The sequence below is a fragment of the Anguilla rostrata genome, chromosome 1, assembly GCF_018555375.3.
Source record: "Anguilla rostrata isolate EN2019 chromosome 1, ASM1855537v3, whole genome shotgun sequence".
NCBI classification, from domain to species: Eukaryota; Metazoa; Chordata; class Actinopteri; order Anguilliformes; family Anguillidae; genus Anguilla; species Anguilla rostrata.
This window is the reverse complement of record NC_057933.1, coordinates 42,293,341-42,318,216: the sequence shown is the minus strand read 5'-3', so window position 1 is coordinate 42,318,216 and position 24,876 is coordinate 42,293,341. Positions and strand designations below refer to the sequence as shown.

General features: G+C 37.5%; 1 protein-coding gene across 3 annotated transcripts; it reads left to right on the top strand.

Annotated features, from left to right (window-relative positions):
• Positions 1–4,745: 4,745 nt before the first annotated feature.
• Positions 4,746–9,528, top strand: irx1a (iroquois homeobox 1a). 3 transcript variants are annotated; one of them, XM_064337931.1, is made up of 4 exons: positions 4,746–5,214; positions 6,787–7,650; positions 8,115–8,187; positions 9,153–9,528. In XM_064337931.1, the coding sequence occupies exons 1-4, from the start codon at positions 4,969–4,971 to the stop codon at positions 9,248–9,250; spliced, it is 1,281 nt and encodes a 426-aa protein (XP_064194001.1). In that variant the 5' UTR covers positions 4,746–4,968; the 3' UTR covers positions 9,251–9,528. The 3 variants fall into 3 exon arrangements, with proteins under 3 accessions (XP_064194001.1, XP_064194009.1, XP_064193997.1); XM_064337927.1 differs by having other exon boundaries at positions 4,747–5,214; positions 6,787–7,792; XM_064337939.1 differs by lacking the exon at positions 9,153–9,528 and having other exon boundaries at positions 6,787–7,842.
• Positions 9,529–24,876: the final 15,348 nt, after the last annotated feature.

Sequence of the window (24,876 nt, the reverse complement as noted above, 5' to 3'; positions counted from 1 at the left end):
GAACAACTCATCCTCATTTCACAGATTTGGATAGCTGTTCCAGTTGTAATGCAGTTCAGCTAAGGATACTGCAGTCCAACCAAAGTGTTTGCCTTTTAAACTACAGTTTGATGATTTTGTATATTGAATAGGCAAATTTGAATGGAAGTTTATATATACAACATTGTTCAATTTATGTTGTGTTTTCTAGTGATGTGAATGTGGCAGTACAAGGACTGTGATTTCTTTGATGCTACTTGGGTTAAGGAAAAAGTGATTTGAAAAGGAACACCATTTCCTCTTCACTGAAGTGCCAGCCCTGAAAATTTTTTTGTAACCAGCACTTTTTCCTCACAAGCCGGTGGTTTATTATAGAAATTTCATTCAGTTTGTCTGTCAAAACAGTTACTTTTGTGGTGACAAATGTAATTTGCACATTTAAATACACAAATTTTATTGAGGTGAAGTGTAATTTAAGTAAGTACTTGCTGTCACCTTACAGCAAAAAGGTCTAAAATTACAATCCTGGCCTTTCTAGGTGGAGATTGCATGTTGTCTGTATGTGTTTCCTCTGGGTAGTCCGGTTTTCTCCCATAGTCCAAATTCATACGGGCTAAGCTACAGTAAATGAAGACTCTAAGTTGCCTGTAGGTATGTGTGTGTGTGAGTGAATAGTGTGTGGCCTGTGTTGGATTGATAGCCTTTCCAGGATCAATCTAGTCTTTAAATTACTTATAGACAATGGTTGCACACAATATTAAGTGTTTGCTACATGTATAAATTAATGTTTTTACACTTAAATGAATTATGCTGAACTAATTTACAGAAATTAGTTTTGTGTTACTTAAAAATGATCTGAACATACGTAATAAATAAAAGTTTGATTAACAAGGGAAATTTTGGGTAATCTGTCACAAGTAATTCATCAATTGAAGTCACATATATTTAATAATATTGTGTGCAACCACTGTCTATAAGTTTAAATAAATCCATCGATTTACTTTTTTGGGGGACATTTCTAGTTCAATTCAGATACACAACAACAATTTAAAATTACATTCACTTTTATTTATTTATATATTTATTTATATCATGTTTGACACAAATTGAAAGATTCCTATTTTGATTAAGTGAGATGGCCAGTCAGTTTGGCTGCGTGAAATGGGCTAGAGTGGGGTATGGTGGTTGAAACCTTCACTGACTGGAGAGTACTTCCTAGTGGTGATTGGCACCAAGGATTCCACCAAGTAACTAAGGATGTGTGATGTGTCCTGGTTCCTTTAAATAGCATTAGGAGTTCAAACCGTAAAGGCTATAATCTAGGGAGAGAAGAGACTCCCACTCCCTGCTTTGATCTCCTTCCTCTTGGCTCTTTAAAGTTGACAGTCTGGTTGAATGGCATTCTGCGCTTCCATTTGTATAACATGCATTTCGTAGTGTTGCAGAGCTCGCAGCTACACCTGTACTATAAGCATTTACATTACATTGCTTTAGGATGGCATTGATTAAGCGAGGGTGAAAGCTAAACACAACGTAATTAAAAAATGCAAAATTCCCCCCCTTCAGGAACAGAAGCTAAATAAATGGACTCCAAGAACAAATGACTAAACGAATTAATGACGGGTTGAACGAACTGATGAATGAATGAATGAATGAATGAATGAATGACAGTTGGCAGCGATGCACTGGCCACCAAATGTGTGTTGCCAAATGTATGGATATTATGAATACGGTGTTGTAGGAATGAATGTGATGGAAAGTGGAAAATATAATTTTAGTACATATTTAATAAGTTGAACAAAGGAAAAAAATCCATGTTATTGCACACATCCATGTAACTAATTTGCGCTTGTATGTTTGTGCGCTTGTACATCTGCAGATGAGGAGTACATTTTGCTCTAAACAAACCGAGTATAATGATATAAAAGATGCCCATTCTATAGTTTGATTGTCAGCCAAATACCAGATCTTTGGGTTTCCTAGAGTAAGTTATTCTGTTCCTCACCATCGGAGCTGAAGGGACGGATTAATAACGACAGTTTAACAAGCCCCATAAATCAATTAACTTCGCTGACCGCCGTTCAGTGACCGTAGCCTATAAAGCACGTGGCGTTGTTTAGCCAAGTCCAACCAGCCCTTTATTATTTTTTTTTTAGTAATTCCAAATGATCGAAGGGATCATAAATATCAGAGATTAATTCATAGCGTGAAATTATTTAAAGACGCTTAAATTCGTATTGGTATGTGCTGTTTATTTACATTGAACGGAGCACCATATTTAATAACAATACCTGAGTATTTAAATAAATTAAAAAAACTAACAATGCTGTGTTGCGCACGACATCCACCAGCTCGTTAAAATAAAACTAAAATTAAAAGTTCGCTCTAACAAGTAGGCGAATGGAAATGCAGTGTAATTGCTAAATGCCATTCGAATGCTTTTTACTTTTGATTTCTGTAGCCTATTTTTTTCCCCAAAATTTTTAACTATTTTATTTCACCCATGAGATTCGTTCACTTTAAGGTGTCTTCTTTCAACGTCTCTGTCATCCCTATTTCGAGATATTTTCAGTCTGTTATCATCACCATCTCTAGCCCTGCACATTTCCACCAGGTTATCACGATTGCCATTCCTCCTTCTTTCTGATGTGTTCAGCTGATTATCATCAGTGCCCTCAGATATTTTGAACTGATCCTCACGCTGCAATATCCACTCTCAACCATCTGGAGCAGATCAAAATCAGTGACTTCATCTTAGCAGTTAAGTATTAAATCTACAATATCCTTTCAACAACCGCGACTTCCAGTTAGATGATTTAAAACCGTAAGAACAGCGACCCCCATATAGTCTGTTTCTCAGTACTTTTAAAACTGCATGTAGTCATTTATCTTGCTCTGAGCTAGGGGTCTATGAAATGCATTGTATTAATTATATTGCATTTTATTAATGATATGCAACTAACCAAATATAAAACGCATAGTTATAAATAGGACAGATGCGATTTTCGAGGCCTACAATTATGCGAAGGAAGTCTTGGTTACGTATTCTTCTTTTTCCTTATTAAAAATATCGTGTCTGTAGCCATGTAATAGTTGCTCGTTATTTTATAGCATAAATATAATTCATTCGTGATTCACATACTAATTATAATCTCACATAATGTCAAGATGTCAATTGGTTTTCGATTTAATGTTTCACAAAAATGTTAAAATAAAATTGTCAGAATAACTAACCAAAAGTTTTTTTTTTTTTTTTTTTGAGCATATTTAAACTGTACAGTATTCACCCCAATAATTTTGTTTAGGGCCACCAACGCCATAGGGAAGGCTCTGGATTGGAGTAGGGTAGTTGTGATCATGTGGGGAATTTGGCGTTTGAAATCCCTTTTTTTTTTTTTTTTTTTTTTTTTTGAATACGTGCATCATAGATCCCGTTGCAACAATGGTTGGTGCTTTAAAAATGTTTTCACAATAGTAGGTCTTTCACAATGCAAATGGAAACTGTTTGGAGCGATTTGGTGCTAGGATTTGCAAGAGCATTGTCTTGAAACTGCTGAACCACAGAGATCTGAAATCAGAACGTTGAACTGTTAGACCACAGGTTGCTCAGGACGCGCATTCTGTAACCACGGGGTTTCTTTGGGTTTAACTGATTTATACGACGGTCTTTGTTTATGCACGGTTGCATCGTGGATTCTATGTAAATTCTTAACAAACATTAGATCGGGTATTTAGCACAGTTAACATAGTACATTTAACATCCCTCTAACTATGTCATCCCCCCCCCCCCCCATCTCTCTCTCTCTCTCACTCGCTCACACACACACACATACACACAACACACACATGCACACACGAACACACACACACACACACATAAATTGGTAACACGTCTCCAAAACAATGTAGGCTACATTAAGGAATAAGAAACAATATAGCATATACATGATAAATTAATCACAAATATTGACGTTTGTTTCTTTATTTAGTTTATTCGTTGTTAATTTGGTGAGTGGTAAGCAATCCAGTTCTTTTCAGAATCATTTTTTAAAGCTATAATGCAATAATACGTGTGTATATTAATATGAATTGTAATGCCAGTGACACACTTTATCTTTATCACGTAATACGAATCCAAACGTAGGGACCATGGGAAGCTTATGGTAGGCCTATATGCTATTTCTGTCAAAATTACAAAATAATTTAATAAAATATAATGGAAGTGTTGATTAGTATATGAATACGTCCCACTAAAGTACGTGTCATAAGTGTATACACATATGCAGGGATATATGATAACAATTAGGCCTACAGGTATAAACTGGTGGACTTTCTCATTGATGATTACAACGTACATATAGTAGTCCAGAAGTTTAGCACACATATAAAATTATGTTGCTTTTTTTTTTAGATAAAGTGCAATAATTATTCTTGTTGATGATGACGATGTTTTGTCGTTGTTGTTTTAGACTGGTTTTCATTGTTGGTTTTATATTCACCCATACCTTAAAATCTAGATTATCCGAAAATAGGCGTCATGCAATTATCAAGTTTATTGTTTCAGTGTTGGACAACTGCAAAATTGTGTGGACAGTTTGTCATACAACAGGCAGTGCTTAGGTAAATAGAATCTAATGCTTAAACTTTAACATACAATACACCAAACACACAAAAAGTGGCCTCAGCCAATGCTAAAACCACATGCTCCGACTGGGAGGGGCTTACTGCTCAAGTAGCATGCCAATCAACGCATCAACTTCAAATTGTATCTGAGAGATCAGCCCAAGACCTAGGGCAGGCACATCAGTTGGAGCGCAATTGCTGATCTGATCACATCCAACGGACTGCTTGCAAAAAGAGAGAGGCTGAGATTTAAGGAGAACAAAATCCATTCTTTCCCTGCGACCCGCTGCTCGAACGCATTCTGTTTCACTTGGTTTTTCTTTCTCCTTTTTTCGCTTCGACTTTGCGTAAGATTTGGTGTAGGAGATGTCATTTCCCCAGTTGGGCTACCCTCAGTATTTAAACTCCACCCAGGCGGTGTACGGAGGAGATCGGCCGGGGGTATTGACTGCCTCTGCCCGGGGAGCAAGCTCTGAAATCGCAGCAAATCCGTCCGCCACAGCTGCCGCGGTTACATCGGTGTTGGGCATGTATGCAAACCCGTACGCAGCCCACAACTACAGCGCCTTTCTACCTTACACCAGCGCGGACTTGGCTCTCTTCTCTCAGATGGTAAGGAGTGTTATTTTTTTCATTTGAAATCTTGTGTTATTGTGATATGCAATCAGACCAATATTTACTTTGCAATTATTTATTATAGCGAGCTAAAGAGACGGATCGAAAATGCACTTATTGTTGATCCCGAGTGTTCTCGACACTGAGCAACTTGGAAGCGACTTCCTTGCAAAGTTAACTTTAAATAGGATTTTATAAATGCAGTAGTATATTCGTCTTGTGTTTTAATCCATATAAACCAAATCCATTAACGTTTTATAACGTTTATTAATTTAAAATAATGAAAATATTGCTGTAGAGTTATAATGGGAGAACTTTGTCCATTTTTATTCAAAACACGTTTCTGTCAGTCCTATATAGCGTAGATTCATAAATAAATTCAATCACTGTATTGTGATTGTCAAGAAAATGTTTTTCGTAGAGAAAGATTAGACCTGATCAGTTTATTTCTATTTATTTTTACTATAGTATTGCAGGCCCGTGTGTACTGTGCTGCACGCCAGCAAAACATGAGCATTCACCGAAAAGAAGATGTAATATTGCTATATAGCAATTTTAAACAGTAATTCCTGAACCAAGAAAACCACACGATAATCATGCAATAACACTGTAGGCCTATACATTTATACATTTTATACAAATGCATTTTTCGTTACTCTAAATCCATATCCTAAATTAAGAGAACACTCCTTAAAATGACAACAAATAGGCCCCGTGTCAGACTGGCAGCCGTCGGTTGTGCTAAAGTACCTTATTTTTAGTTTGCACATTTATTAATTAATATTACAGTTTAATTGAAAGTTGTATACGGCCGCGCGCGCACAAATTCAAACACATATGTATCCACGCACGCACGCACATACACACACACACACACACACAAACGAAGTTCATTCTCATTTTTAAATACTGCTATTTATATGAATGAGCTACATATTTTCTACTTCTAAATGTTTGATTTATATATAATTTTGTTCACATGAATGGTTTAAGTAGCCTACGAATAATTATGATGATTACATTAATAATGAATCATTTAACCGTCGTTGAGGCCTTATTACGTTGTCATTGTATAATAATAATAATAATAATAACAATAATAATAAACTTTTATGACTTAGTCACTCTTTTTTTTGCATAAGCTTTCCGAATTTATTTTGGGCAATGTGATGCATTAGGTAATACAATTGTTTACAAAACAAAGATTTAATGCCACAGTTCACGAGTTGCATAATTCCTCAATATTTTAATACATGCACGATATATAAAAAACGTCAACTATACTAGTTATGAATCTATATATAGATACATTTTTTTTTTACTTTGAGTATAATGCAGAAGATATTATATTTTTGCACAGGTTTAATGTCTAAATGTTTCCTGCATAAAGACAGCCGAGCGGGTAAAGTTTATAGGGTTGTCACTAGAGGCCTTCATATTTACCATATAGCACTGACTCTGACTTATAAGTACATATTATTCAACATACTATTGTTCATTCAAAACATTTATAGAACATATTTCACAATACTAACTCTTTTTCTGTCTTTCTTTTTTTTCACTCGTTAGGGTTCCCAATATGACCTTAAAGACAGCCCAGGCGTTCATCCAGCTAGTTTTGCCGCCCATACATCTCCAGCTTTTTACCCGTACGGGCAGTTCCAATACGGAGACCCTGCCAGACCTAAAAATGCCACAAGGGAGAGCACCAGTACGCTGAAGGCCTGGCTTAACGAACACAGGAAGAACCCATATCCCACCAAAGGAGAGAAGATCATGTTGGCCATCATAACAAAGATGACACTCACACAGGTCTCCACCTGGTTCGCAAATGCCAGGAGGAGACTCAAGAAGGAGAACAAGGTGACTTGGGGAGCGAGGAGTAAGGAAGACGAAGATGGCAATATATTTGGAAGCGATAATGAGGGTGATGCAGAGAAAAATGAAGACGAAGAAGAAATTGACTTGGAGAGCATAGACATTGACAAGATCGATGACAACGATGGAGATCAGAGCAACGAGGATGACGAGGAGAAATCAGAGAGCAGGGATCGGGGAGAGCTGGACGATATGGAAAAAAGACGCACGCTGGCTATTCAAGCACACGACGCTTTTGACAAATCAAAAAACCTTATTTCTATTAGTAAAGAACCGTCTGATAGCAACAACAACACAAGAGTACTTTCTCCTAGTGGGCAAGGTAGTTTTCAACTGCCAGTAAACAGTAAACCCAAAATATGGTCCTTAGCAGAGACTGCAACAAGTCCAGATAGTTCTCAGAAACCTACGTCACCCTCCGCTAATGTTAATCACACTTCGCCCCAGATCCAGCACCCGGCCTTTCTTCCAAGCCATGGACTGTACACGTGCCAGATTGGGAAGTTCCACAACTGGACAAATGGCGCTTTCCTCGGCCAAAACTCCTTGTTGAACGTGAGGTCTTTTCTTGGAGTAAATCAGCACCACCACAATCACCACCTACATGCACTTCAGCAGCCCACCTCGGTGGTTGTGTCGTCGGTATCAGCACTCGGCAGTGAGAAATCTTCAGAGGAACTAAGTCCAAAACATATAGGTATACAAAAGTCCTAATTGTTGCAAACTATAATATTGGAAACTATACAGGTGAATATAAGAATACACTGCGAGATTATTTTTCTATCTCTCCAACCATATGTTTGTCTGTAAACACATAATACGCACTCACATACGCGCGCACACAAAGCGAGAGAGAAATAGAGATGGTCAAAAAAATAAGTGTCATAAAGGAAATAAAGGATGATACCTTTTTAAAACCAGTCTTTACGTCAACGTGGACGCTGTATTTGACATTAATCAAATCAGTGTGCGCATGCAGTCTGCTATTACTAATTTATTATTTTATTTATTCATTTTAGAGCGAGAACACGTCCAAAGGACCGAATCTCCGTCACAGCCATTACAGTCATCATTTCGACCCGTTCATGACAGGTAAATTGAGTTTTATTATATTGTACCACTTTCTTCAATATTGTATTTTCATTAAAAATAGTTTTATTAAGAGCTACTGAAATATATGAACCGTATGACAAGTACTTTGGCGCGTGTAATTTCAAAGATTTTTTTCATTTTTTGAACTTTGTGAATAGTGTTAGGGGGAACTTTTGTCACGTGACAAAGACTCAAGGTGGTTAGTATGGCTGATTACCCCACATATGGTAACATGTTTAAGTTAAATCGTACATTTACTCCTCCAGGGATAGAGAAAGTCAGAACTATTTCTTCCCGGAGTTGTCAAGCTAGATTCCTGATAAAAAAAAAGTAGTGGCAGCCAAGGTTTTTTTTTTCTTTTTTCTTTCTTTTTTAATACGCCACCCCCTTCCCTAATTTCTTCCCCCTAGAGAGTATCTACTTATCCAGTGACTGGGTAAAACCGAGGCCTGTGCTATGTTTTTTTTTTTTTTTTTTTGCCGAATTAAAGACCCAGGCAGTAAACCCAGGGGACAGGTCTAGCTGAATGGGTTTTTTTCCCCACTGAAGTGCCACAGTACTACCTATAGTACTACCTACAGAAATGTAATGATTAGTGTATAATAATAATATATATATATTATATATGTTACTGCGGATTTTATTGCTGATGGTAGTGCAGGAGATATTGTCTTGCCATAAATAATAGCTTAAATTTTGCCAATTTTTTTTTTAATCAGCGATATCATGAATAGTCTGTGAACTCACGAAAGTAAACGTGGATATTTTGTTCTCAGCATATCGGTTAAAAAATCACAATGCCATAATAATACACTAAGTTGTAACTGAGTCGATTTAAAGCAAGAGTTACACTTGTGAAGTAATAGGCCGATATGTTTTGGAAAGAGGTGAATATTTTGCAGATATATAGATACATTTGAGAAGCTTCTTAAATTTTAACTTTTTTTTTACTTTCTGTTCTTCAGTCCCAGGAATCAGCAAGCAACGCAGCGAGTTCTTACGGCTCTGTCTTCGGCCTGATCAAGACATTTTATCTGGGGGAAAAAGGGACTGGACGTATTAATAAAAAGGACACTTTGAAAAATAACCTTCCTCACTGTAGCATTCAGTCGATTACTGAACAACTGACGTAATTTGATTAAAAAACTGTGGGTTGATTTCCTTTATTGTTGTACATTATCACAGACTCTTGTTTTGTTTTCCCCTGGGGCATTTGGTATTTCGTCTCTTTTGTGATTGTGCTTTTCTTTCTGTAAATTCAGTGATTTAAAATTGTAAATAGAGCGTTGACGGATTTTGTCTAAATCATATATTTTGTCTAATAAACTAAATGAAATTATAGACATTCAAAGAATCTTTTTAATTGGCTTATGATTCAGTAGTAATTGTATGAGTTGTTGTTGTTATTATTATTATTATATGAAAATATTTTCTTGCCGCGTTCTTTGAATGTGTAATATTCCAAGTAGGCTACTTATTTTCAGAGGATTTCAAACTTTAGGGTAGCTGTGAAATTAATTTCTGTATCACCTGATCTTCTTCCTCTTCTTTTTTTCTTCTGAAAGGTAACTCACAAGTTTGGGGACTTAGTAAATGCATAGCGCATTTAAAACGACAGTATTCACAGAACGTGGGTCTACTGATAGTAGGGAAATTATACAGAGCAGGTCTACTCTGATTTAATTTTATTCAACTTGACTCTGTTAAATGGTGCTACTATAGACGCATTGAGGTGCTAATAAGTTGCCAGATGGTTGTTAGTGACGGAAAATGGACGGAAGCAGCTGGGAAAGTCATGAAGTAATAATGTGGGAACGCCCCGTCCAAACAAAATCAAATGCTTCAACTATTACAGAACTTGCTTTTAAAATAAAATATTAATTATGAGGTGTGCGCGGTCATATTAGATTACATTTCATGGTATTACACAAAGATTTTATAGAATACTGGATGCAGTCCTGATTACCACATAATATACGAAACTAATAATCTGCACGAAATAAAATACATGATACAGGATAGTAGTAGTAGTACTAACAACAACAACAATAATAATAATAATAATTATTATTATTATTATTATTATTATTATTATTATTATTATATGTAGCAATACTAGTAGAACAGTAGTAAATAGCATGCTAATTGTAAGTATAGATTTATTGAACGATAGTTCAACGTTTTAATTAAGGCTATGGTTACTTATATGGTCGTATAACTTGGAGTAATTAACAAATATGGTGATAACTGGCTATGATACACCGACAGTATGTGATCATATAATAATATTGCACACCTAGCACTACTCAAATTACTACCTGAACTTGAACGATCATAACTCTAACTAACCCTCTGGCAGTAGTACACTAAAAAAATGAAATATATGAATTTAATTTTACACTAAAATTACTGTTGTCGTTGAAATGAGCTGGGATGCACTTAAATGAGGATGGAAATTTTAAATATCATTTACAAGCATCTGTTAATCCATTATAGTGTTTCTAATTAAAGCGGAAACAGGTAAGCTATAGATCAAATAAGCTAAACAGTCCCACATTTGGTTTTCCGTGCAGAGAGTATCTTATATTTAAATATATTTACAACAAAATGAGATTATTCACATATAATATGGTTATGTGAACAATAAAACCAGTGGCACGTTCAGTTGCCTCTTTGTGGCAGGATCACAGCGACCTCTATGGGCGAATATGAGCAAATCATCTGTTTTTATCAAGACGTTTGTAAACGAGTTTAATTTTCAGTCAAAATCAAACTGTAAAAATACTTATATTAACTGTGTCAAAACATTTAAAACACATCTTAATAACAGAAAATAGCTCATTTCTCAAAACTGTAATACGCAGCATATTTGTTTCGTTTAAAAAGGCTGGAAGATTTGTATTTGATTTTTGTAGAATTTGCTTTGTATAAGCTTCCAAAATCAGTGTTTTGAAGGTTTTCCCTCCAACAGAAGGCCATTATGTTGCGTGAGACATACACAACGCAAAATTATTGTGTATTGTTACAGCTGTCTGTTAAAAAAATACACAATTAAACTCCTCCACACGAATATACTTGTCCACATCGTAGTACTAAATCATGATAACCTATCATATGCGCAATTGTACGTTTGAAAAAAAAATCACTCGTGCATGCCATAGTCATGAGAACTAAAAAAGACGTTCCATATCTGTGGTGAAAAATGGTGACCGTACTATTTAATTTCAAACTATATCGACGATGCATATCCAGTCACAATTAAAATACAGATTTTACTATCGTTAAAATAAAAGTGTGTATTGTACATTATTATTACGATCCAGATTTAAAATTAAATTCTAATCTAATTCTAATCCATTTGTTCAGTTGAGAAATAGCCTACATCTGTAAAATAAGTTCAAAACTTGTTATTGATTATTATTGGATTAAAAAAAAAAATGCTAATTCCATATAGTATGTACAGATTTCAAGGACATTAACATTTCGTTGTCAGAAGCATTTATTTGCTTTTTTAAATCTGATTAGAGTTGTGCTAGTGTAAATATGTAGCCTATACAATTTCCCGCTAAAAATTATCTTTGGAAAATATGCCAAAATAGATTCAAATATGTTACGTTTTAGTTCATTTTAACGCACGCACGGCGGATATGAAAAACTTTCATATCTGCCGTGCCTTCAGTCAACACTCTTTTTGAATAACTTTTTAAAAGTAGGCCTATGCAAAGTAGCCTACAAATAACCGCAACAGGGCAATTTGATTTATTTGACGCTGGTAAATGTAATACGCATAGCGTATTGGGTCTGCGCATGGTAACATTCTATGATTCAGGCACTATAAGTTTAACTTGCCCTTGTAAGTGACTCTTAAAGATAAAAGCAAAAACCCCGTAGCCATGGCCCGACATTAAAATGTTAAACAGACCCATATTTAAACAACTGGTGACTGAATACTAATATAGAAACAACCTCCGCTTGCTCGTTCATGAAAACGTTCCGAAGCACTTTGGGGGACAAAGGCCCTTCGCTTCCCTGTAATCGAGGCAGGTGTAGAGGTTCAACCCCCCCACTCATTTACAAAAAAAATCGTATCTTCTTATCTTCTCATGAGCATTTGTGGTCGAAATTAAATAACCTCCTGGTGTCCCATTTATTTCCTTTGTTGCCAACCAGCGTGAGGTTAGTAGAGGCTTTAGCTGGAGGCCATAATATTGTGATTTCCTAATATATACAAAATTATTCATTTAGCAGTGGTTGTACAGTGAATTGTCTAATGAGTAATAAACAGGGTGGGAACCTATAATTAGGCTGTCACTTCCAGCCATTTTCTCACACTGCCTCGGGGCCATACTGCGAAGGAAAAGAGGGGCCATCGACAGAAGAGAATGGAAATTATATAAAAAGAACAGAGCTGAATGCGAACCAAAATAGAAGGTCACTTATGTATTAAATAAGGCTAGAGCTGACAAATTAATAATAACAATAATAATAATAATAATAATAATAATAATAATTCATGAAATCAGTGACTGACTGTTTTTCGTTGTTTTAGGAAGAAACGGCTGTGGTATATTTATCCAACAAGGGAACAAGCGAAAATATGTAATTTTCTCATTTTTGAGATCTGAAATGTTATTGACGCCACATCAAAATAATGGCATAAAACCATCAAAGTAAAGGTTAATCATAGACCTACGTAATAGCAGTACAATGAAAATCTTCGTAGCTGTCGTTATTATTGATTCTTCCTCTTAAATTCCAGAAAACAAAAAAATAATTTGTGATGTTAATTTAGATGCCCTCGTAAAAAATCAAAACAAGCAAACGCGAATATTTGCATAGAATAAATGCTGACAAATTACACAATGGGGAAGCTTGGCTTGGAACCGCTGTAACCCTGGGAACAAACCAAAAAATGGTAGTTAGTGTTTTTGCAATGTATACATGACTGTACATTATGCAAACGTGGGATTCTTGGTTGGCCCTCGGATAATTACAGGTTTTGTCATGGGCTGTTGCTTCCACACAAGTCAGTGTCCTTTTGTTGCTGGACAAGTGTTGTCTCTCCCTTTGCTGCCTACAGCTCTGTCACAAGGTTGCAATCCATTTATTTTCTTGCTGAATTGTGCAGAGAGTGAGGTGACCAGAGGAAAGTTTGTCACTGTCTTGTCATTTTGGCAGAGGCAGGCCATTCACACACCCTCTGCCCTAATACACAAATGTTCCCCTCCCCACTTTTTTTCTAGAATACTCTGTTTCTTTTGAAAATGCCGCCCGTATCTCTGAATGACTAATCCATTTATCTAGTCTCATGAGTGCAGCAGTTGAATACTTACACAATAGTCAGCCCAGCTGGGATCCGGGAGTCAGGGGAATCCAGTAGTCACACACCCACAGTTGCTTTACAGCATGTTTAGTTGAGTATTTTGCTGCTGCTTGTTTCAGAGCACAATAGTCTGAATGGGGCGGATGCCTTGGTCACAGTCTTTTCTTCACAGGGGCGATGGGTGGCTGTTAGACCTGACACAGGAAGAGCCTCTGCTCCCTTGGAACAGGGTCATAGCTCTCACACAAATAGCAAGAAATTGGTACTACTTGCTCTTATACAGTGTACATATCGAGTCATATGTGTGTGCTTTTGTGTGAGCGTGAGTGTGTGTGCGCTTCTGTGTGCATGTGTGTTTATATAGACCATCCTGACCAGAGCAGACAAAGGAGTGGCTAACACTCTGTATGGCAAAAAGTAGATTTTCTTCAGTTAATAGTCCAGATTATTCTGAATATTTAAATTATCCCCTGAATCCTGGACAGGAAGATGTCAGCAAGAAAATGGGTCACAGTGCTGCGACACAAAATTTTAAAATAGCCTGTCAACAACGTGCCCACTTCAATTTATTTCATCGTCTTTGCTATGAGTCTGACCAAAATTAATTAGTTTATTGTTTGAATTATGGATACCCCAATTAAAATAATGTCTCCAAAGTCTGTTTAACATTGTAATGTTAAAAAACCATCCAGGCTGATACAGCTGATATAGTACCTGGTTAAAAGTTGTTGTATAAGTGAAAATGTGGCTGAAATCTGATTACTGCTGTTGCTGAAACTTTACTCGCTGCCTTATTTTGTACAGAAATATTGAGTGCCAGGCTGAGAAGGATGGAGCCATTCTGATATCCCTTTGTAACATTGTGCAATTCCATAGAGCCATTTACAGAAGCCTCACTATTTTTAGATGTCCTACGTTGTTCCTCCTGTGCACTGCCTGCTGTAGGAAGCTAAATATGCCAGCTTCATTACTATACTTGTGGATCATTTCCTCCAGGAGGGCTGCAATGATGCTTATTTATAGCAGTCAGTTTCTACCCTGAAATTACGAGATTCCAAGTTTTTTTTAAACACAAGGTCATAGAGCGGGTGGCGTTAAAGAAAAATATTAAACTGAGATGTCTCTTTTGTATACGGCTGAAACGTGGAGAGCAGAGAGGTGGCAGTGAGCACGTTGGGCACGCATGGTAGGCGGCACATAGAGGATGTTTGGCGCTGTTATTGAGAATGCTCTATGCAGTCGCTCCACTCACTGGTAACAGAGACCCTGGCTGCTCTGGCCCTTACTCTATGTTGCTATTGTCCTTAGCATGGTTAATGAAGAGCAGGCTTCAAGTTGGAGCCTCGCCCCTTGAGGAGAATTTCCACTGTGACAGATAATAAAATTGGACTTTCCTTCTGCTTTTCTGATCTGCTGCCATTGTGGGTTTGGGATAATTCCAGTGGGCCGCACAAAAGGAAGTTCAGGCATCTGAAGTGTCACTGCACAGCTGGGGCAGAGAGAGAGACTCTCTGTTCAGTGGATGCTCCCAGCACATGTGCACAACAGAAGGTGATATCCAATGAGCTTCTCCTCCTCAGGCCTACACTGCATGTGCCGATTCTCACCAAGGCACACTAACCCGTAAGACTGGGTTCTCCCTCTGAGGATTTGGATGTCCACAGGAAAACTGGAAGATTTTTACATCATTCAATCCCCCTCCCCCCCCCCCCCCCCCCGCCCCATTTGACAATCATCCCTCCCCCACCCCAGTTTACAATTATCTATAAGTCTTTAATTCGGTTCTGAATTTCAAACCGATTCTCAATATGACTTTCCATATTGGACAATATTGAAAAATAGGGGACCGTTCTCATATTTCCTTTCTAAAAAATTTAGTGAAGCAAGCAGTTTTGAAACATTGAGCATTCTGAGCATTATGTTTTTTTTTTTACAGTGTAACATCATTAATATTATAGCCGAATAAAAAAGACTGCAATGGCCAATCATTTATTAATAAAAAAAATACAATGACATTCTTCTGCCGGGAAATATAGTTTTATAACAACATTGCTGAATGGTTGCCAAGCAACAAAACAACACAGTGGAAATTATTTACTCAAGCGTTCAGCATTCAGGTTAGCATTTGCTGCCTACAGCTGTGCGTTTCAGTGGGGACAGTGATTAGAGTGGCTATCTAGCTAACTTTGTAAAACTTTGTTACATGTGTGGCTGGCTCTCTACATAGTTAACGTAAGCTTATTGGAAACATGAGTCCAATCTCTCTCTAGACAGTGGAGCCTGAAGTTATCTTTAGTGTGCCAGTTGAGCACCAGCCTAATATTAACACGTTAGCTAGCTGAAATGCTTGCTTACTCACAGCAAAATAATGTCACATCTCCTAATTTTACTGTAAGGTTATGCTATGCACTCACATGGTTATGCAAACTTGACATATCAACAGCTTTCTAATTTGGCAATCACTCTACTGCTATAAAATTATTTTAAAAACTATAAACAGTCTAACTAGCTAACGTTTGCCTTGGGCCTATATTAATCTGGATAATTTCATTTACACAAGTAGTAAATGTGTAAAGCAGTAGATGTTTTTTTTGGCATTAACAGTAATGCTAAAATGGTCTATATTAATGGATTGTTGCACCATAGTTTTTAGCGTGGGTTTTCTCAAATGTTGCTTAGTCTAACATTACAAGTTGTCGGGCGAATAACTTTAGCTAAATCTCTTGTTATGAGTGTGTAGTGATATTATACACAGTAAGGTGAAGAGGTGTATCTCGTCAGAGCTGTTACTATAATGTGTATGAAAACATAGCTGGAATGCTGTATTGACCAATCAGCAACCAGATCCGGAACTATTCATTTTTTTTGTTGCTTTGCCTCTGTATTTCTGGCTCACTGTCACTTGTCACACTGTCAGTGTCATTGACATTCATTTGCTCCCTGGCATCTGATTCAGCCTCACACCTCTTGTAACATTACTAACTCTAGGTCAGTTTTTGCTTCGCCATTGTAAATCGGTGTATGACTTTGTGCAACTTTATATGACTGGGTTGTAGCTAACATTAGCTAACCAAATGTATTACATGGCTTTTTTGAATGCATTATTCTGATCCGGTCACTCCAGGCATTCTGTAGTCAAATATCTCTGTATAATGATTGCTGCTATGGGTAATGGACCACTTCAACTCAGAAATCTTTTCATATCACTCTACAGAAAGAAGTGGCACAGTGGTCAATAAAAAGAACCTGCCATCATACACACTTGTGTTGCTTAATAAATCTAATCATTACTACAGTTATTGCTATATGACATGCAAGCTATACAGTTATTCAGGTAGCTAACGTTAGCTACAACCTAGTCATATAAAGTTACACAAAGTCGTACAAAGATTTACAATGGCGAAGCGAAAACTGACCTAGTGTTAGCGATGTTACAAATGCCAGGGAGCAAATGAATGTCAATGACAAGGCCTAAAACCGCTAGTGTGAATGGGGACTATATTGTGGCTGTTGATCACAACTTAGATGGAGGAGACACGCTGTAAACACTTGCAAAGAGACAAATCGATCCATGTTGTTGTTTTTTTTCAACTGTAAATGTTCCTATGATTACCAAGTAATGCAAAAGATCAAATCCGCTGTCTAAGAAACGTGCTGTGTGAACTGCATTCTTAGGTTTAGAAAACCAGAGAACACATTTGAATAATGTGTACCGACAGGTCAAGGTAACAAAAACCTGTCAACTAAAACATTTCCAAAACTAAAAACACTAGTGTGTACAAGGCCTGATAGTTGATAAAAAATCAATAAAGATAAGAGTAACTAATATATGATCATTGTTTTGTTGGTAACCATTGTATAAGTGGAATAATCACTCCAGGCTGTCCCATTATTGGCAAATAATGTATTTCCAGAATGGAAAGCATCACCACCCATTATTTTCCAATAACAGAACAGCCTGTCATGGTTTATTCCTTACTTAATTCTGAGTTGTGAGCTCCAAAAATCTGTACAATGTCACTCGAAAACAGCAGCAGAAATGACATCATAATCATAGCCTAATAATCAAGTGCCGTTCTCCAGAGTGTGATCATGTTTTACACAGGACTACTGTGTCCCACAGCAAGACCATGTGTGAACATGTGTGTGTGTGTGTGTGTGTGTGTGTGCGTGCCTGTGAGCATGTGTGCATTTGTGTTTGGTGTGTGTGTGTGTTATGCAGAACGAACACTGCCAGATATTTTAAAATAATTTTGTAAAGCCTTTGGCATTGTGCCCATATCCATTATAGTTTTGTTTCATATTCAGTTAAAACAGGTTCTGTCCCACCAAGACACAACCAAGGGCTCCGCAGAAAGCAAAATAACTAAATGATACATAGCTTCCTATGGCGTAATACCCTCCCCTCAGGGTGAACAGAGACACCTGTGCACTCGTTCACCCCACACAAAACCTGGTACCGGTTCTCCAGGACAAACAAAATGGGTATATCTTGACACTGTTGGACAAGGAAATTGAAGCTTTATTTTTTTTTAAACCAAAAAAGTATTTGGCAAAGCTTAAAATTTCTAGGTGCAGTGTTCAGTACACACTCAGAAGGTTCCAGCTGATGGGCAGTTACGTTGACAGGAAAGGACCAAGAAGATCAAAAGGCAGTAGACAAATATCTCCCCCTCATCTTTTTGTGTTATTGTAGGTAGATATTGAAAAACAAAAATGTTTCCTTTGGTTTGTTATTCAATAAATGTGCATATATTAACTGGATTTTTAGCTTTAAAAAAACACAAGTGGCCTAATACGTTTGGCCTGTACTGTATATATAAACATATAAACACATATAAAGACACACACTGGCTTAGATGTCAAAACATTGCATTCTACCATTCTAAAGAGTGTACGAAATAGTGCTCCTGGGCAACTGATAGTGCCAGAGACGCGAGAGGGTAAACCCTTTAGTTCACTATGTTTGAGATTCATTGAGACCATATGAAATATATGAACAAAGCATATTTCTGTGGCAAATCATGCTCACATCAAAGTTTAAAAATACTTATCCCCCATCTCAAGGAAATGCCATCACATTTTACTGTGATCTGCTAGACATCTGCCACTAATGCTGTCCAGCATGTGGTCATCTCTGTTCTACTTTTATCTTCTCAGCAATGAGAGAAATTCACTCACTTTGTTTGACACATTGCAGGGTTCATTCAGGCAGATAGGAGAGATTTATGCTTCCCATGATAGAAAAGACACTAATGTCAGAGGTTTGGTGAGAATGAAGAAATGATCTGATGCATATCTCAATGGACTTGCAATAAATATCCTGATGGATATCAAGGAATCTGCTTGACTTGACAAAAACACAAGATGTTGAAGTTCAATAACCTCCTATCATTCTTCTCACCAACAGAAAATGGGGAATAGACATATTTGCAATAAGGGAAAACATTTATTTATGTTAATAACCAGAGGGGGAAAACCCCACAAAAGACACATTTATAGCTAGACTGTCATCAAGAGCGCTGCAATGTGAAAGTCAGTCATGAATGGCATGTGCTGTAAAGTGAATCTATGAAAGTGAAGCTGTTTGGCTTGCAAGGTATTGCAGTTTATGAACCCTCTGGTGTCAAAAAGCTAATTTCCCCTTTGAAGTCCGTTAAAAACTGCGAATTAACCCTTGCGAAATTATACTATTTGGACAGCACTTTTAAATTCTGAAATTTCTTCACATTGAACTAATAACTCCAATTTTTGTCTGAGCTACACAGAAATAAGTGTACAATTTTTACCATTCCTATTCATCCTTTCGTGTTTAGATACCAGGGTGCATGGTCTGGTTCCAACAAAAGGCTCATAGTCAAACATGGCAGCCTCCATAATCATGAACTGGCTCCATGCACCATTGAGCAGCTCCCATTGGATTTCATGGAACCAGTAAGCAGAAGGTGTCTCCAGTTCAATAGACCACAGAAGTGGAACATGTCTTCTGTTACCAGGAAGTGTAATTCTCCCTGTTATTTGCCATAGGCATTAAAAAGTCCTTAAATACAAGCATGGTGTCCATAATAGACAATAATGTCCATTATGCAAAACAAGCACAACAGTCATATCAGTCATTTGGTAGTTTTGGTAGATTTTTAGCAAATTAAATGTCTTTATTGGCCATAGTATGCAAGCGGACTGCATTTACATACAGCATTGAGTTAAATGACGTCCCCTTCAGCTGACCAAAGTCCGAATCTAGTTACCTAATGTTATGGCAGTTAAAATAAGCAACTTATTTATTCGATTATTTTTAAGATGACAGGAAGAGTATTAAGATGGATGAAAACCATTATAATTCAGGGCATGTTGAGAAGTGCACTTACTATCAGGGACAGCTAACCGGTTCCGTAAGAGCTAAAATGCTCCTGGTGGGGATATGTAGTTTCTCATAAGACAAAAAATGTAACTATGGTCACAAATGACACCATTTCAGAAGTCATTTTCACTGCTCAGTACCTTTCCACTAATGTAACGATGCCTTGGAGGTTAAAAGCTAGTGTGACGTTCTTTTTATATAATCATTAACACCAACAAATGTGAATAGGGAAAATGACAACATTAATGTGATTTCCTGGTGCCAACTTTCAGCGTCACTGGCATACCCCGCTATTGCGGTCTGTGTCAACTACCAAAAGCACAGGAGCAATAGCCCATTTAGGAGCATATGTCACATTTACGTCACGGTTGCACACACATAGTGGTGGCAGAAAACAGGCAAACTGCGTTGCCAATTTCATATCAGGTAACGTTTTCTCCATTGTGCAACACGCTCAATACCAGAAATGCCACACAGACTTCAACAGCGATGATCAGTAGCCTATCGACTGTTGAGGCCAAAAGTTTACATACACCTAGGCTAAAGATATTCAAACTCAGTTTCTCATAACTGCACACGTTTCGTGTTACCATTTCTTTTGATAAGTCAATTAGGGCAGCTACTTTGTGCACATCAGAGGCAATTTTAAAATGATCGATTAGAGACAAATTTATTTCAGCTTTAATTCACTATATCAGAATTCCAGTGGGTCAACAGTTTACATACACCAAGCTGACTGTCTCTTTAAACAGTCTGGAAGGTTCCAGAAATTGATGTAATTACTTTTTATAAGATTCTGATTGGACAATTGGCATAATTAAGAGTTAATTTGGAGTTAATTGGGAGTTATACCTGGCTGTATTTAAGGGCCTACCTTTAGAGCCACTGCCTTTTTGCCCTTGATACTATGGGAAAATCTGAGGACCTCAGCCAAGACCTCAGAAATAAAATAGTGGACCTCCACAAGTCCGGTTCCTCCTTAGGAGCGATTTCCTAACAACTGAATGTACCACAAGCATCTGTACAAACAATTATAAGCAGAAAAAAAACTTGAGGCCAAACAGACACTGCAATGTTCCAGAAGGAGGCACAAATTTACTCCCAGGGATGAACAAACTTTGGTCTGAAAGATTCAACTGAACCCCAAGACAAAAAGGAACTGGTGAAGGAGTTGGAGGCATCGGGTACCAAAGTGTCTACATCCACCATTAAGAGAATCCTACAACGCCATGGCTTGAGAGGCTGTCGCGCAAGGAAGAAGCCCCTACTACAAGACCGGTATAAATAAGCCGGAATTAAGTTTACAGGTGATCACCAGAACGAAGACCTAGCCTTTTGGAGGAGTGTTCTCTGGTCAGATGTAACAGAAATTGAACTGTTTGGCCATAATGATCAGCGCTATGTATGGAGGAAAAAGGGTGAGGCTATTAATCCAAAGAACACCATCCAAACTATGAAGCATGGGGGTGGCAGCATCATGTTGTGGGGGTGTTTTGCTGGAAAAGGGACTGGTGCAATTCAGAAAATAGATGGCATCATGAGGAAGGAGGATTATCTAGAAATACTGAAGCAGCATCTCAAGACATCAGCTAGACAGTTAAAACGTGGTCGCAACTTCCAGCAGGACAATGATCCTAAGCATACCTCCAAAGTTGTAACAAAATGGCTTAAATACAACAAAGTGAAAGTATTGTGAATTGGAGTGGCCATCACAAAGCCCTGACCTGAATCCCATAGAAAATGTGTGGACTGAACTGAAAAAGCATGTCTGAGCAAGGAGGTCCACAAACCTGACAGAGTTACACCAGTTCTGTCAGGAGGAATGGGCAAAAATTCCGGCAAAGTATTGTGAGAAGCTTGTGGAAGGCTACCCCAAGCGTTTGATTCAAGCTAAGTAATTAAAAGGCAATGCCACCAAATACTAACAAAGTGTATGCAAACTTTTGACCCACTGACAATCTGATATAGTACATAAAAGCTGAAATAAATTTGTCTCTTAGGTATTATTTTAAAATGACCTCTTATGGAAATAAAGTAGATACCCTAATTGACTTAACACAGGAAATGTACGGTAACATGAAATGTGTGGAGTTGTGAAAAATTGAGTTTGAATGTCTTTAGCCTAGGTGTATGTAAACTTTTGGCCTCAACTGTAATAGATCTGCCAGGAATGTACAACACAGTTACTGCCTCTCACAGCTCGCTAGCTAATGTTAGCTGTCAATGTTGTGATTGGTCAGTTTGAACAACTTAACATATTGAAATTGAACATGAGCATGGCATTTCTCGTTTTATGTCCATTGCAGATGGCAATATAGCCATGGCAGTGTGATTGTTTACTTTCGTATCGGTAACCAAACCCTTGTGTATGCATGCAGGTTGTTTCCAGTGGAAATTGTGAGCACAAGTATCAGATATGGGTCACTTTTAAAAGTGTAAACAGGTGGTAGGATATTGGCAAAGAACAGGTAGGATATTGGCAAAAAATTGGAACTGGGCATCAAGGCCTGTGGGGTAAATGTGGTTTTGGTAACCAAACCAAATTTATGGCTATTTCGTAATATAAAATATAATATATTGTATACTACATGCGCATTGAAATTAGCTCGCTTTCCCCCCTGCCTGCCATCCATCCCTGTTTGTGCTCCCCTTGCCTCCTCTGGCAGCAGCAGGTCTGAAAGATTGTAGAGAATAACTGCATTAGCTAACTATTTTCCTAATCCATCAAATACCCATCAACCTGTCAAACACATCCTACAATTTCACATTTATTATTCAAAATCAGGCCTACTCATCATTTATAAGCACACCAAAGAATAATAACTATATTTTGAGAATGTATTTAAATGCTTGTCGATATAAAATAGGATTAAGTCCTTCATCGCACATGCTCAGTGCTGTGAAGTCAAAGCTGTTTTCAATGTCCTCTTGAGAAATATTTACCCAGATGAGTTATTTCTTCCAAGGCTTCCAAATTTAGAGTTTTCTGCTTAGACTTAGGTATTGCAAAATAAATTTAGTTGTAAAACAACCTTTTTAGACATAAAGCCTCAAGAACTTTTCTTGCCATTGCGCAACATTGCCAACGTACATACTTAAAATGCATGGTTTGTTTATGCAGGAGACATAATACCTGACCTTTCATGCAAGCCTGATAAACTATTACATTGTTAGAAATGTAATTTCATGGGCTAAAATGCTTCTCAGTTGTCATTATAATATCTCACTATGGCTGTGTACTGAACGTATGCTGTCCAGGTTGAGTCGTTAATGGACTACGGTGGGTCCCACCACTACCCTGAGGGACTGCTTGGCCAGTACTTGTCAGAGAAGCTTGTAGGTGGGCTCATCTTGTTTCAGAGAGTCTATGCAAACCGGAGATAATAACATTCATATGTGAACAATACTTTTGGTGTGTTTATAATAAAAATGGACAACAATGATTATTCCTCAGCACCGCAACAGCGGGGCCAGCCCTACAAATGCGAATGTCTGTGACTGACTGAGTGACTGAGTGATGAAGTTACATCATTGGTTGGCCGGGGAGGTCCAGCCATATACCAGGTTTTGACCTGGTCTTGTTTGGACTAAAAATTTCTGTTTATTTTCTTTTCTGGATCCTTGCTGTGATAAATACGCAACCTTTACAGTGATTCATGTCATCAGTGGATTTCCAAAACACATAGAAGCTGAGGACCCCCAAACTTGTTTTACCACCCCACATGTTACAAAATAAGGAACTGTCGTTGCTAAAACAATACCATTGAAAAATAGTTTATAGAACCGTTAGTTTAACACTTTCAAACTGTGTATTGTGACCAGACTGATTGAAAATTTCACCATGAAAACACAAAATGCAAATAGACCCACTCTGTGCGACTTAAGAGGTTAAACACTAAATCCTGTTCTGGCCAATACGATATAATATGCAGTGCATACATTTTGAGGATAAATTTTTATAGGAATTAATAAATTTGCAGAATTAACAGTTCTCAATTTCTGATTAATCATGTCTGTAATTAATCGTGGCTTCAGTTGTACCATTCATTGAATTCAATATTATGTAAAATGCATCAATTGTCTCATGTTCTGAATTATTACTTTTAAATAGAATATTGAATAGAATATTATTCATTGTTTCTATCATACATTACATTTAAAGCAATTAATTCAGATATATTTCTGTTTTTTAAGTGAGACACTAATTACTCAGTTGGAATTATTGTATGTATTTGAACCAATACTATGATAAAATATGTTCATGGTAAATTTCTACTCCACCTTTTAAATAATGATTTAATCTAATATGAGTTTATATTTAGTTTTGTTTTTTTCTTCTGAAAACAAATTCTGCCATTTCTGAATACAAGGCCAGTAAAGAAAGAATTTGTGTCCCACCTTATATGTGTAATACATATGTATATGTGTCTATGATTACCTTTGTTTAAAATTTAATGAGCATGTCACTCTGCTCTATACTTGGATGTACCCCCTTTCCTGTGATTTGGGCCAGGAGTCAACAGGCCATGGACTAAAATCTGTGTACAGTGCCTTGCCTTTTAACTAAGATTAGTTCAGTTCTAATGCGCTGCATCCTTTAAAATATGTATCAAAGCCACTGAAATGCCAGCAGTTGGTATGCGGCAGGCAGGCAGGGGAGAGAAGGATTGGATGATGAAGTTATCCCAACTTCCAAGTACACAGCGGGCTTCCCCATCCTGTTGTTTGCAAGCTCCCCATTGTAATCAGCGGTTCTTCACGCTGAAAGGAGAGGGAGGGGAGGGCGCTATCTGCCGTTTCGACGCGAGGTCTGGCACATTGATCGTTTACTCTCCATCTCTCCTCAGGAAGCACTGCTGAGAAAATCTTTATGAACTCCCGGGCCCGTCGGCCCCGCTTAAAAATCTGCCAGTTTAACAGCTGTGTAGAGCTGGGCCGGGGATAAAACACTTGGAAGTGTGTGGCTTACACCATGGGGCGAGTCTTTATGAGGCTTCCTGTGTGG